Raw genomic sequence first — 15,667 nt, forward strand, 5'->3', positions numbered from 1 at the left:
ACTCTGTCACTATGCTGCAACAAGTTTATTGTTCATCAGTCAAATCTGTGGCAGTAGGCAAACAATTTACTACACTCATTATGTTGCACTCTGCTGGAAAAAATAATCTATGAGGCATGGTACAAAACAAACTTGATAAATGTTGTAAATCTGTCTGCTTACAAAACATTTACAACTAGCATAAAAGATAAAAGTAGGGCCACTTGCCGCCTTCCCCCCCCCGCCCCCCCCCCCCCGAAACACACACACACACACACACACACACACACACACACACACACACACACACACACAAAAGGACGCGCGCACGGTGGGGGGGGGGGGGGGGGGCAGGAAGGGGAAGAAGGTGTAGAGTAAGTGACTGATGGACTGGACTGCACTGCACTGCACTTGACACAGGCAGGCAGCGAGAGAGGGAGGAGAGAATGAATTCAACTTTTCTGCTACATAGAACCCTTCTGCTTGTCCTTGCTATTCATAACCTTTCTGCTTGTCATCCTTCAAGAGGCTACACAGATTTACATTACAACAAATATTTATGAATGAGAGTAGTCTCATTTCTTTTTTAAATCATGTCATCACTACTGGAACCTAAGTTACTTTTCGATTTTTCTTAATTTTGTAAATTTATATTCACAATGTACCACTTTACAATACACCATTGTAATCCTACAAGGACCAGAAGCAATCTAAATATAAAAAAGTGACGTAGATAAAGAAACACTGGATAAAATGAAGTGGCTTTTTATCCCCCCCCCCCCCCCCCCCCCCAGGCGTCTTAAAATACTTTACATTCAATGTATTCAAGTTCACAGAACTTCGTTCTCTTCCCATTAAAAAATATCATGTCTTGTGATGACAAAGAAATTCAGAAGCACTGGCAGATAACATAACTATTTAAACTAAATGTCAGTTAATGCTCTTGCAGTATAACTCCCAAAATCTTTGGGATCACAAAGAATTAAAATGTTTCTTTATGGAACAGTTTTATACTTATGAGTAAGAATGTCACCACAACTTTGTACAATAGCTTTCTATACTCTCCACTGTTTAACACCTTCTGCCTGGTTCTTTACCTAAAGATACAGACCTGCACGGATGGAAACATCAACCCATAACAGAGTTCTTTCTGCAAGTGAACCCTCTCCTCATAATCAAGAATAGTTTCTTATACCTGCCACAAACTATGTCCTTAAACCAATGAAACAACATTTCAAGACCGATTCAATGTTACATCTACCATGATTCCAATTATTCAAAGTGAAAATACCATGAGTGATTACAAAATGCTTAATTCAGTGATTGAACTAAACAAATTTACTCACCAACAGAGCCTTCCTTCGACAGTCGTCTTTGGAAATCTCCCTCAAAGTATGACTTTCCATATCTTGGCACATCTGAAATTTTGATAACAGGATTATTTATGTATCGAATTTCAACATGCTAACAAAGTTTAATTTTCAACTACCGCTCACTTCAGTTACATATATTTCATAAACATGTTGAATGAGAGAGTTGTGTCCACAATTATTTTTAATTAAACATTTCCACCAACTTTTGAAGAGTAATAGCACAATGAAATAGTAACAATTTTTACATGAAAAACTTCATTCCCATAATTGGCACAGTACCACCAGTTTTCGATACACTTTCTTGCTTGCATCATGAACACATTACTTTAGGTTCAAACTTCATTGCTGCATGATAACCAATCCTCTCATTCACCTACCTCTATGCCCATCACCATCTCATTAAACCTTACTGCCCTCATCATAACTTCAACCCTCACCCACCAAAACATAACCCCTTCTGCTATACTTTCTTACTCTATCATAACTAACCCTGAACAAGATTCCCTTATCTACCTCTCACTCCCAAATCTCCACTCTGAACTGTGCACAATGCACACACGCTCTATATCAAGAACCAGCGTCTCCACCTTGTTGTGACAAGAGATAAACTTCTGTTACACTCTCAGAGCTATAAATCTTACTTCCGGTGTTTCTTTCATGAATCTGTGAAGCTCTTTATAAATTTGGCTTCCACATAACTACATATTTTATAATAATTTCTTCTTTGTGATCAGATGTCTCTCCACAAAAGTGGCAAAATGAATTGCAATTTAAAATTTTAATGATGTTCATATTGCAATATTAAATACATTACATGTATGTGAGTTCAAACATTGACTGTCAGTAACAACTTATACCTGAAGAAAAAGACACCTAAACTGCACCATTGCCCCAGTGATCTTCACATGATTGATTCTAACAGCACAAGGCTATTGGACCTAGCAACCAATTTTACATAGCAGATGCAAAGGAAGAATTTCTAAATGTGAGATGTACTAGTCCCTGCCTCAGTCATAAATACTAATACTGCAGTTCTGAAAAGAAAAGTATTCAAATGATGCATTAAACACGTAAGCACTCAAAATGTCAGTATTAATGGGCAACACAAATAGCCATGTAATTTTGTACTAAGTTCTTCGTCATTACAACTCCCTTGGAAGTGGCAAATGTTCTTTTTCAGGCCACAGGTATTCAATTCAAAACTTCCTACTTCAAGAGAATATCATTTTGTTAAATTGCAATGAATCTTTACATACATGGAATTCAAAGATACTTTAACAGTAACGTCACAGTATAAGAGTATGTTCTGCTGAATGGTATGATAAGCTGTGCTATGTAATTGACTTCTGGCAGCAAATATTTGTTAACTATTGTGAATACATTTTATCAGGTTAAAAATTCTGGTTCCAGCTCAAACCCAAGACACATTACAATGCCAGTAAAGTGCATAAAAGCCATAAACCCCAAGGCCTTTACAAAGCGACACCTAAAAAAGCTCGTCAGATGTCACTGTTTGAAATATTTTCCGATTTATCACTGACCAGATACAAGCAATTGTTTAAACAATGAAGGCTCTTGTACGATACAGAAATAAAAAGGAAAAATCTTCCAAAACCTCTTGTTTGACTATTCCTAAATAAATGACATATTCACGTTTGTCCATGCGACTTCAGGCATAATGTAGACTACTAGTTCTGTATCTTCTTATTACACTATACTTGATTGCTCCCATTATTAAGGTACTATCTGTCATAGCACGTTAGTCCATGCCTGAACTCTGTCACTATGCTGCAACAAGTTTATTGTTCATCAGTCAAATCTGTGGCAGTAGGCAAACAATTTACTACACTCATTATGTTGCACTCTGCTGGAAAAAATAATCTATGAGGCATGGTACAAAACAAACTTGATAAATGTTGTAAATCTGTCTGCTTACAAAACATTTACAACTAGCATAAAAGATAAAAGTAGGGCCACTTGCCGCCTTCCCCCCCCGCCCCCCCCCCCCGCACACACACACACACACACACACACACACACACACACACACACACACACACAAAAGGACGCGCGCACGGTGGGGGGGGGGGGGGGGCAGGAAGGGGAAGAAGGTGTAGAGTAAGTGACTGATGGACTGGACTGCACTGCACTGCACTTGACACAGGCAGGCAGCGAGAGAGGGAGGAGAGAATGAATTCAACTTTTCTGCTACATAGAACCCTTCTGCTTGTCCTTGCTATTCATAACCTTTCTGCTTGTCATCCTTCAAGAGGCTACACAGATTTACATTACAACAAATATTTATGAATGAGAGTAGTCTCATTTCTTTTTTAAATCATGTCATCACTACTGGAACCTAAGTTACTTTTCGATTTTTCTTAATTTTGTAAATTTATATTCACAATGTACCACTTTACAATACACCATTGTAATCCTACAAGGACCAGAAGCAATCTAAATATAAAAAAGTGACGTAGATAAAGAAACACTGGATAAAATGAAGTGGCTTTTTATCCCCCCCCCCCCCCCCCCCCCCCCCCCCAGGCGTCTTAAAATACTTTACATTCAATGTATTCAAGTTCACAGAACTTCCTTCTCTTCCCATTAAAAAATATCATGTCTTGTGATGACAAAGAAATTCAGAAGCACTGGCAGATAACATAACTATTTAAACTAAATGTCAGTTAATGCTCTTGCAGTATAACTCCCAAAATCTTTGGGATCACAAAGAATTAAAATGTTTCTTTATGGAACAGTTTTATACTTATGAGTAAGAATGTCACCACAACTTTGTACAATAGCTTTCTATACTCTCCACTGTTTAACACCTTCTGCCTGGTTCTTTACCTAAAGATACAGACCTGCACGGATGGAAACATCAACCCATAACAGAGTTCTTTCTGCAAGTGAACCCTCTCCTCATAATCAAGAATAGTTTCTTATACCTGCCACAAACTATGTCCTTAAACCAATGAAACAACATTTCAAGACCGATTCAATGTTACATCTACCATGATTCCAATTATTCAAAGTGAAAATACCATGAGTGATTACAAAATGCTTAATTCAGTGATTGAACTAAACAAATTTACTCACCAACAGAGCCTTCCTTCGACAGTCGTCTTTGGAAATCTCCCTCAAAGTATGACTTTCCATATCTTGGCACATCTGAAATTTTGATAACAGGATTATTTATGTATCGAATTTCAACATGCTAACAAAGTTTAATTTTCAACTACCGCTCACTTCAGTTACATATATTTCATAAACATGTTGAATGAGAGAGTTGTGTCCACAATTATTTTTAATTAAACATTTCCACCAACTTTTGAAGAGTAATAGCACAATGAAATAGTAACAATTTTTACATGAAAAACTTCATTCCCATAATTGGCACAGTACCACCAGTTTTCGATACACTTTCTTGCTTGCATCATGAACACATTACTTTAGGTTCAAACTTCATTGCTGTATGATAACCAATCCTCTCATTCACCTACCTCTATGCCCATCACCATCTCATTAAACCTTACTGCCCTCATCATAACTTCACCCCTCACCCACCAAAACATAACCCCTTCTGCTATACTTTCTTACTCTATCATAACTAACCCTGAACAAGATTCCCTTATCTACCTCTCACTCCCAAATCTCCACTCTGAACTGTGCACAATGCACACACGCTCTATATCAAGAACCAGCGTCTCCACCTTGTTGTGACAAGAGATAAACTTCTGTTACACTCTCAGAGCTATAAATCTTACTTCCGGTGTTTCTTTCATGAATCTGTGAAGCTCTTTATAAATTTGGCTTCCACATAACTACATATTTTATAATAATTTCTTCTTTGTGATCAGATGTCTCTCCACAAAAGTGGCAAAATGAATTGCAATTTAAAATTTTAATGATGTTCATATTGCAATATTAAATACATTACATGTATGTGAGTTCAAACATTGACTGTCAGTAACAACTTATACCTGAAGAAAAAGACACCTAAACTGCACCATTGCCCCAGTGATCTTCACATGATTGATTCTAACAGCACAAGGCTATTGGACCTAGCAACCAATTTTACATAGCAGATGCAAAGGAAGAATTTCTAAATGTGAGATGTACTAGTCCCTGCCTCAGTCATAAATACTAATACTGCAGTTCTGAAAAGAAAAGTATTCAAATGATGCATTAAACACGTAAGCACTCAAAATGTCAGTATTAATGGGCAACACAAATAGCCATGTAATTTTGTACTAAGTTCTTCGTCATTACAACTCCCTTGGAAGTGGCAAATGTTGTTTTTCAGGCCACAGTTATTCAATTCAAAACTTCTTACTTCAAGAGAATATCATTTTGTTAAATTGCAATGAATCTGTACATACATGGCATTCAAAGATACTTTAACAGTAACATCACAGTATAAGAGTATGTTCTGCTGAATGGTATGATAAGCTGTGCTATGTAATTGACTTCTGGCAGCAAATATTTGTTAACTATTGTGAATACATTTTATCAGGTTAAAAATTCTGGTTCCAGCTCAAACCCAAGACACATTACAATGCCAGTAAAGTGCATAAAAGCCATAAACCCCAAGGCCTTTACAAAGCGACACCTAAAAAAGCTCGTCAGATGTCACTGTTTGAAATATTTTCCGATTTATCACTGACCAGATACAAGCAATTGTTTAAACAATGAAGGCTCTTGTACGATACAGAAATAAAAAGGAAAAATCTTCCAAAACCTCTTGTTTGACTATTCCTAAATAAATGACATATTCACGTTTGTCCATGCGACTTCAGGCATAATGTAGACTACTAGTTCTGTATCTTCTTATTACACTATACTTGATTGCTCCCATTATTAAGGTACTATCTGTCATAGCACGTTAGTCCATGCCTGAACTCTGTCACTATGCTGCAACAAGTTTATTGTTCATCAGTCAAATCTGTGGCAGTAGGCAAACAATTTACTACACTCATTATGTTGCACTCTGCTGGAAAAAATAATCTATGAGGCATGGTACAAAACAAACTTGATAAATGTTGTAAATCTGTCTGCTTACAAAACATTTACAACTAGCATAAAAGATAAAAGTAGGGCCACTTGCCGCCTTCCCCCCCCCCGCCCCCCCCGAAACACACACACACACACACACACACACACACACACACACACACACACACACACACACACACACAAAAGGACGCGCGCACGGTGGGGGGGGGGGGGGCAGGAAGGGGAAGAAGGTGTAGAGTAAGTGACTGATGGACTGGACTGCACTGCACTGCACTTGACACAGGCAGGCAGCGAGAGAGGGAGGAGAGAATGAATTCAACTTTTCTGCTACATAGAACCCTTCTGCTTGTCCTTGCTATTCATAACCTTTCTGCTTGTCATCCTTCAAGAGGCTACACAGATTTACATTACAACAAATATTTATGAATGAGAGTAGTCTCATTTCTTTTTTAAATCATGTCATCACTACTGGAACCTAAGTTACTTTTCGATTTTTCTTAATTTTGTAAATTTATATTCACAATGTACCACTTTACAATACACCATTGTAATCCTACAAGGACCAGAAGCAATCTAAATATAAAAAAGTGACGTAGATAAAGAAACACTGGATAAAATGAAGTGGCTTTTTATCCCCCCCCCCCCCCCCAACCCCCAGGCGTCTTAAAATACTTTACATTCAATGTATTCAAGTTCACAGAACTTCCTTCTCTTCCCATTAAAAAATATCATGTCTTGTGATGACAAAGAAATTCAGAAGCACTGGCAGATAACATAACTATTTAAACTAAATGTCAGTTAATGCTCTTGCAGTATAACTCCCAAAATCTTTGGGATCACAAAGAATTAAAATGTTTCTTTATGGAACAGTTTTATACTTATGAGTAAGAATGTCACCACAACTTTGTACAATAGCTTTCTATACTCTCCACTGTTTAACACCTTCTGCCTGGTTCTTTACCTAAAGATACAGACCTGCACGGATGGAAACATCAACCCATAACAGAGTTCTTTCTGCAAGTGAACCCTCTCCTCATAATCAAGAATAGTTTCTTATACCTGCCACAAACTATGTCCTTAAACCAATGAAACAACATTTCAAGACCGATTCAATGTTACATCTACCATGATTCCAATTATTCAAAGTGAAAATACCATGAGTGATTACAAAATGCTTAATTCAGTGATTGAACTAAACAAATTTACTCACCAACAGAGCCTTCCTTCGACAGTCGTCTTTGGAAATCTCCCTCAAAGTATGACTTTCCATATCTTGGCACATCTGAAATTTTGATAACAGGATTATTTATGTATCGAATTTCAACATGCTAACAAAGTTTAATTTTCAACTACCGCTCACTTCAGTTACATATATTTCATAAACATGTTGAATGAGAGAGTTGTGTCCACAATTATTTTTAATTAAACATTTCCACCAACTTTTGAAGAGTAATAGCACAATGAAATAGTAACAATTTTTACATGAAAAACTTCATTCCCATAATTGGCACAGTACCACCAGTTTTCGATACACTTTCTTGCTTGCATCATGAACACATTACTTTAGGTTCAAACTTCATTGCTGCATGATAACCAATCCTCTCATTCACCTACCTCTATGCCCATCACCATCTCATTAAACCTTACTGCCCTCATCATAACTTCAACCCTCACCCACCAAAACATAACCCCTTCTGCTATACTTTCTTACTCTATCATAACTAACCCTGAACAAGATTCCCTTATCTACCTCTCACTCCCAAATCTCCACTCTGAACTGTGCACAATGCACACACGCTCTATATCAAGAACCAGCGTCTCCACCTTGTTGTGACAAGAGATAAACTTCTGTTACACTCTCAGAGCTATAAATCTTACTTCCGGTGTTTCTTTCATGAATCTGTGAAGCTCTTTATAAATTTGGCTTCCACATAACTACATATTTTATAATAATTTCTTCTTTGTGATCAGATGTCTCTCCACAAAAGTGGCAAAATGAATTGCAATTTAAAATTTTAATGATGTTCATATTGCAATATTAAATACATTACATGTATGTGAGTTCAAACATTGACTGTCAGTAACAACTTATACCTGAAGAAAAAGACACCTAAACTGCACCATTGCCCCAGTGATCTTCACATGATTGATTCTAACAGCACAAGGCTATTGGACCTAGCAACCAATTTTACATAGCAGATGCAAAGGAAGAATTTCTAAATGTGAGATGTACTAGTCCCTGCCTCAGTCATAAATACTAATACTGCAGTTCTGAAAAGAAAAGTATTCAAATGATGCATTAAACACGTAAGCACTCAAAATGTCAGTATTAATGGGCAACACAAATAGCCATGTAATTTTGTACTAAGTTCTTCGTCATTACAACTCCCTTGGAAGTGGCAAATGTTGTTTTTCAGGCCACAGGTATTCAATTCAAAACTTCCTACTTCAAGAGAATATCATTTTGTTAAATTGCAATGAATCTTTACATACATGGAATTCAAAGATACTTTAACAGTAACGTCACAGTATAAGAGTATGTTCTGCTGAATGGTATGATAAGCTGTGCTATGTAATTGACTTCTGGCAGCAAATATTTGTTAACTATTGTGAATACATTTTATCAGGTTAAAAATTCTGGTTCCAGCTCAAACCCAAGACACATTACAATGCCAGTAAAGTGCATAAAAGCCATAAACCCCAAGGCCTTTACAAAGCGACACCTAAAAAAGCTCGTCAGATGTCACTGTTTGAAATATTTTCCGATTTATCACTGACCAGATACAAGCAATTGTTTAAACAATGAAGGCTCTTGTACGATACAGAAATAAAAAGGAAAAATCTTCCAAAACCTCTTGTTTGACTATTCCTAAATAAATGACATATTCACGTTTGTCCATGCGACTTCAGGCATAATGTAGACTACTAGTTCTGTATCTTCTTATTACACTATACTTGATTGCTCCCATTATTAAGGTACTATCTGTCATAGCACGTTAGTCCATGCCTGAACTCTGTCACTATGCTGCAACAAGTTTATTGTTCATCAGTCAAATCTGTGGCAGTAGGCAAACAATTTACTACACTCATTATGTTGCACTCTGCTGGAAAAAATAATCTATGAGGCATGGTACAAAACAAACTTGATAAATGTTGTAAATCTGTCTGCTTACAAAACATTTACAACTAGCATAAAAGATAAAAGTAGGGCCACTTGCCGCCTTCCCCCCCCGCCCCCCCCCCCCCGACACACACACACACACACACACACACACACACACACACACAAAAGGACGCGCGCACGGTGGGGGGGGGGGGGGGGGGGCAGGAAGGGGAAGAAGGTGTAGAGTAAGTGACTGATGGACTGGACTGCACTGCACTGCACTTGACACAGGCAGGCAGCGAGAGAGGGAGGAGAGAATGAATTCAACTTTTCTGCTACATAGAACCCTTCTGCTTGTCCTTGCTATTCATAACCTTTCTGCTTGTCATCCTTCAAGAGGCTACACAGATTTACATTACAACAAATATTTATGAATGAGAGTAGTCTCATTTCTTTTTTAAATCATGTCATCACTACTGGAACCTAAGTTACTTTTCGATTTTTCTTAATTTTGTAAATTTATATTCACAATGTACCACTTTACAATACACCATTGTAATCCTACAAGGACCAGAAGCAATCTAAATATAAAAAAGTGACGTAGATAAAGAAACACTGGATAAAATGAAGTGGCTTTTTATCCCCCCCCCCCCCCCCCCCAACCCCCAGGCGTCTTAAAATACTTTACATTCAATGTATTCAAGTTCACAGAACTTCCTTCTCTTCCCATTAAAAAATATCATGTCTTGTGATGACAAAGAAATTCAGAAGCACTGGCAGATAACATAACTATTTAAACTAAATGTCAGTTAATGCTCTTGCAGTATAACTCCCAAAATCTTTGGGATCACAAAGAATTAAAATGTTTCTTTATGGAACAGTTTTATACTTATGAGTAAGAATGTCACCACAACTTTGTACAATAGCTTTCTATACTCTCCACTGTTTAACACCTTCTGCCTGGTTCTTTACCTAAAGATACAGACCTGCACGGATGGAAACATCAACCCATAACAGAGTTCTTTCTGCAAGTGAACCCTCTCCTCATAATCAAGAATAGTTTCTTATACCTGCCACAAACTATGTCCTTAAACCAATGAAACAACATTTCAAGACCGATTCAATGTTACATCTACCATGATTCCAATTATTCAAAGTGAAAATACCATGAGTGATTACAAAATGCTTAATTCAGTGATTGAACTAAACAAATTTACTCACCAACAGAGCCTTCCTTCGACAGTCGTCTTTGGAAATCTCCCTCAAAGTATGACTTTCCATATCTTGGCACATCTGAAATTTTGATAACAGGATTATTTATGTATCGAATTTCAACATGCTAACAAAGTTTAATTTTCAACTACCGCTCACTTCAGTTACATATATTTCATAAACATGTTGAATGAGAGAGTTGTGTCCACAATTATTTTTAATTAAACATTTCCACCAACTTTTGAAGAGTAATAGCACAATGAAATAGTAACAATTTTTACATGAAAAACTTCATTCCCATAATTGGCACAGTACCACCAGTTTTCGATACACTTTCTTGCTTGCATCATGAACACATTACTTTAGGTTCAAACTTCATTGCTGTATGATAACCAATCCTCTCATTCACCTACCTCTATGCCCATCACCATCTCATTAAACCTTACTGCCCTCATCATAACTTCACCCCTCACCCACCAAAACATAACCCCTTCTGCTATACTTTCTTACTCTATCATAACTAACCCTGAACAAGATTCCCTTATCTACCTCTCACTCCCAAATCTCCACTCTGAACTGTGCACAATGCACACACGCTCTATATCAAGAACCAGCGTCTCCACCTTGTTGTGACAAGAGATAAACTTCTGTTACACTCTCAGAGCTATAAATCTTACTTCCGGTGTTTCTTTCATGAATCTGTGAAGCTCTTTATAAATTTGGCTTCCACATAACTACATATTTTATAATAATTTCTTCTTTGTGATCAGATGTCTCTCCACAAAAGTGGCAAAATGAATTGCAATTTAAAATTTTAATGATGTTCATATTGCAATATTAAATACATTACATGTATGTGAGTTCAAACATTGACTGTCAGTAACAACTTATACCTGAAGAAAAAGACACCTAAACTGCACCATTGCCCCAGTGATCTTCACATGATTGATTCTAACAGCACAAGGCTATTGGACCTAGCAACCAATTTTACATAGCAGATGCAAAGGAAGAATTTCTAAATGTGAGATGTACTAGTCCCTGCCTCAGTCATAAATACTAATACTGCAGTTCTGAAAAGAAAAGTATTCAAATGATGCATTAAACACGTAAGCACTCAAAATGTCAGTATTAATGGGCAACACAAATAGCCATGTAATTTTGTACTAAGTTCTTCGTCATTACAACTCCCTTGGAAGTGGCAAATGTTGTTTTTCAGGCCACAGTTATTCAATTCAAAACTTCTTACTTCAAGAGAATATCATTTTGTTAAATTGCAATGAATCTGTACATACATGGCATTCAAAGATACTTTAACAGTAACATCACAGTATAAGAGTATGTTCTGCTGAATGGTATGATAAGCTGTGCTATGTAATTGACTTCTGGCAGCAAATATTTGTTAACTATTGTGAATACATTTTATCAGGTTAAAAATTCTGGTTCCAGCTCAAACCCAAGACACATTACAATGCCAGTAAAGTGCATAAAAGCCATAAACCCCAAGGCCTTTACAAAGCGACACCTAAAAAAGCTCGTCAGATGTCACTGTTTGAAATATTTTCCGATTTATCACTGACCAGATACAAGCAATTGTTTAAACAATGAAGGCTCTTGTACGATACAGAAATAAAAAGGAAAAATCTTCCAAAACCTCTTGTTTGACTATTCCTAAATAAATGACATATTCACGTTTGTCCATGCGACTTCAGGCATAATGTAGACTACTAGTTCTGTATCTTCTTATTACACTATACTTGATTGCTCCCATTATTAAGGTACTATCTGTCATAGCACGTTAGTCCATGCCTGAACTCTGTCACTATGCTGCAACAAGTTTATTGTTCATCAGTCAAATCTGTGGCAGTAGGCAAACAATTTACTACACTCATTATGTTGCACTCTGCTGGAAAAAATAATCTATGAGGCATGGTACAAAACAAACTTGATAAATGTTGTAAATCTGTCTGCTTACAAAACATTTACAACTAGCATAAAAGATAAAAGTAGGGCCACTTGCCGCCTTCCCCCCCCCGCCCCCCCCCGAAACACACATACACACACACACACACACACACACACACACACACACACACACACACACACACACAAAAGGACGCGCGCACGGTGGGGGGGGGGGGCAGGAAGGGGAAGAAGGTGTAGAGTAAGTGACTGATGGACTGGACTGCACTGCACTGCACTTGACACAGGCAGGCAGCGAGAGAGGGAGGAGAGAATGAATTCAACTTTTCTGCTACATAGAACCCTTCTGCTTGTCCTTGCTATTCATAACCTTTCTGCTTGTCATCCTTCAAGAGGCTACACAGATTTACATTACAACTAATATTTATGAATGAGAGTAGTCTCATTTCTTTTTTAAATCATGTCATCACTACTGGAACCTAAGTTACTTTTCGATTTTTCTTAATTTTGTAAATTTATATTCACAATGTACCACTTTACAATACACCATTGTAATCCTACAAGGACCAGAAGCAATCTAAATATAAAAAAGTGACGTAGATAAAGAAACACTGGATAAAATGAAGTGGCTTTTTATCCCCCCCCCCCCCCCAGGCGTCTTAAAATACTTTACATTCAATGTATTCAAGTTCACACAACTTCCTTCTCTTCCCATTAAAAAATATCATGTCTTGTGATGACAAAGAAATTCAGAAGCACTGGCAGATAACATAACTATTTAAACTAAATGTCAGTTAATGCTCTTGCATTATAACTCCCAAAATCTTTGGGATCACAAAGAATTAAAATGTTTCTTTATGGAACAGTTTTATACTTATGAGTAAGAATGTCACCACAACTTTGTACAATAGCTTTCTATACTCTCCACTGTTTAACACCTTCTGCCTGGTTCTTTACCTAAAGATACAGACCTGCACGGATGGAAACATCAACCCATAACAGAGTTCTTTCTGCAAGTGAACCCTCTCCTCATAATCAAGAATAGTTTCTTATACCTGCCACAAACTATGTCCTTAAACCAATGAAACAACATTTCAAGACCGATTCAATGTTACATCTACCATGATTCCAATTATTCAAAGTGAAAATACCATGAGTGATTACAAAATGCTTAATTCAGTGACTGAACTAAACAAATTTACTCACCAACAGAGCCTTCCTTCGACAGTCGTCTTTGGAAATCTCCCTCAAAGTATGACTTTCCATATCTTGGCACATCTGAAATTTTGATAACAGGATTATTTATGTATCGAATTTCAACATGCTAACAAAGTTTAATTTTCAACTACCGCTCACTTCAGTTACATATATTTCATAAACATGTTGAATGAGAGAGTTGTGTCCACAATTATTTTTAATTAAACATTTCCACCAACTTTTGAAGAGTAATAGCACAATGAAATAGTAACAATTTTTACATGAAAAACTTCATTCCCATAATTGGCACAGTACCACCAGTTTTCGATACACTTTCTTGCTTGCATCATGAACACATTACTTTAGGTTCAAACTTCATTGCTGCATGATAACCAATCCTCTCATTCACCTACCTCTATGCCCATCACCATCTCATTAAACCTTACTGCCCTCATCATAACTTCAACCCTCACCCACCAAAACATAACCCCTTCTGCTATACTTTCTTACTCTATCATAACTAACCCTGAACAAGATTCCCTTATCTACCTCTCACTCCCAAATCTCCACTCTGAACTGTGCACAATGCACACACGCTCTATATCAAGAACCAGCGTCTCCACCTTGTTGTGACAAGAGATAAACTTCTGTTACACTCTCAGAGCTATAAATCTTACTTCCGGTGTTTCTTTCATGAATCTGTGAAGCTCTTTATAAATTTGGCTTCCACATAACTACATATTTTATAATAATTTCTTCTTTGTGATCAGATGTCTCTCCACAAAAGTGGCAAAATGAATTGCAATTTAAAATTTTAATGATGTTCATATTGCAATATTAAATACATTACATGTATGTGAGTTCAAACATTGACTGTCAGTAACAACTTATACCTGAAGAAAAAGACACCTAAACTGCACCATTGCCCCAGTGATCTTCACATGATTGATTCTAACAGCACAAGGCTATTGGACCTAGCAACCAATTTTACATAGCAGATGCAAAGGAAGAATTTCTAAATGTGAGATGTACTAGTCCCTGCCTCAGTCATAAATACTAATACTGCAGTTCTGAAAAGAAAAGTATTCAAATGATGCATTAAACACGTAAGCACTCAAAATGTCAGTATTAATGGGCAACACAAATAGCCATGTAATTTTGTATTTGTACTAAGTTCTTCGTCATTACAACTCCCTTGGAAGTGGCAAATGTTCTTTTTCAGGCCACAGTTATTCAATTCAAAACTTCCTACTTCAAGAGAATATCATTTTGTTAAATTGCAATGAATCTTTACATACATGGAATTCAAAGATACTTTAACAGTAACGTCACAGTATAAGAGTATGTTCTGCTGAATGGTATGATAAGCTGTGCTATGTAATTGACTTCTGGCAGCAAATATTTGTTAACTATTGTGAATACATTTTATCAGGTTAAAAATTCTGGTTCCAGCTCAAACCCAAGACACATTACAATGCCAGTAAAGTGCATAAAAGCCATAAACCCCAAGGTCTTTACAAAGCGACACTTAAAAAAGCTCGTCAGATGTCACTGTTTGAAATATTTTCCGATTTATCACTGACCAGATACAAGCAATTGTTTAAACAATGAAGGCTCTTGTACGATACAGAAATAAAAAGGAAAAATCTTCCAAAACCTCTTGTTTGACTATTCCTAAATAAATGACATATTCACGTTTGTCCATGCGACTTCAGGCATAATGTAGACTACTAGTTCTGTATCTTCTTATTACACTATACTTGATTGCTCCCATTATTAAGGTACTATCTGTCATAGCACGTTAGTCCATGCCTGAACTCTGTCACTATGCTGCAACAAGTTTATTGTTCTTCAGTCAAATCTGTGGCAG

General features: G+C 36.9%; 1 protein-coding gene across 1 annotated transcript in view; it reads right to left on the minus strand.

Moving 5' to 3' along the window:
• Positions 1 to 15,667, minus strand: part of LOC124555883 — a 238,476-nt gene that overhangs the window by 142,030 nt on the left and 80,779 nt on the right. The window contains exons 10-14 of the mRNA XM_047129944.1: positions 13,807 to 13,878; positions 10,690 to 10,761; positions 7,576 to 7,647; positions 4,449 to 4,520; positions 1,326 to 1,397 (exon numbers count right to left, since the gene is read on the minus strand). Coding sequence (XP_046985900.1) covers positions 1,326 to 1,397; positions 4,449 to 4,520; positions 7,576 to 7,647; positions 10,690 to 10,761; positions 13,807 to 13,878 — 360 coding nt within the window. The remainder of the gene's footprint in view (positions 1 to 1,325; positions 1,398 to 4,448; positions 4,521 to 7,575; positions 7,648 to 10,689; positions 10,762 to 13,806; positions 13,879 to 15,667) is intronic.

This window comes from Schistocerca americana, chromosome X (assembly GCF_021461395.2).
Source record: "Schistocerca americana isolate TAMUIC-IGC-003095 chromosome X, iqSchAmer2.1, whole genome shotgun sequence".
Lineage (NCBI taxonomy): Eukaryota > Metazoa > Arthropoda > Insecta > Orthoptera > Acrididae > Schistocerca > Schistocerca americana.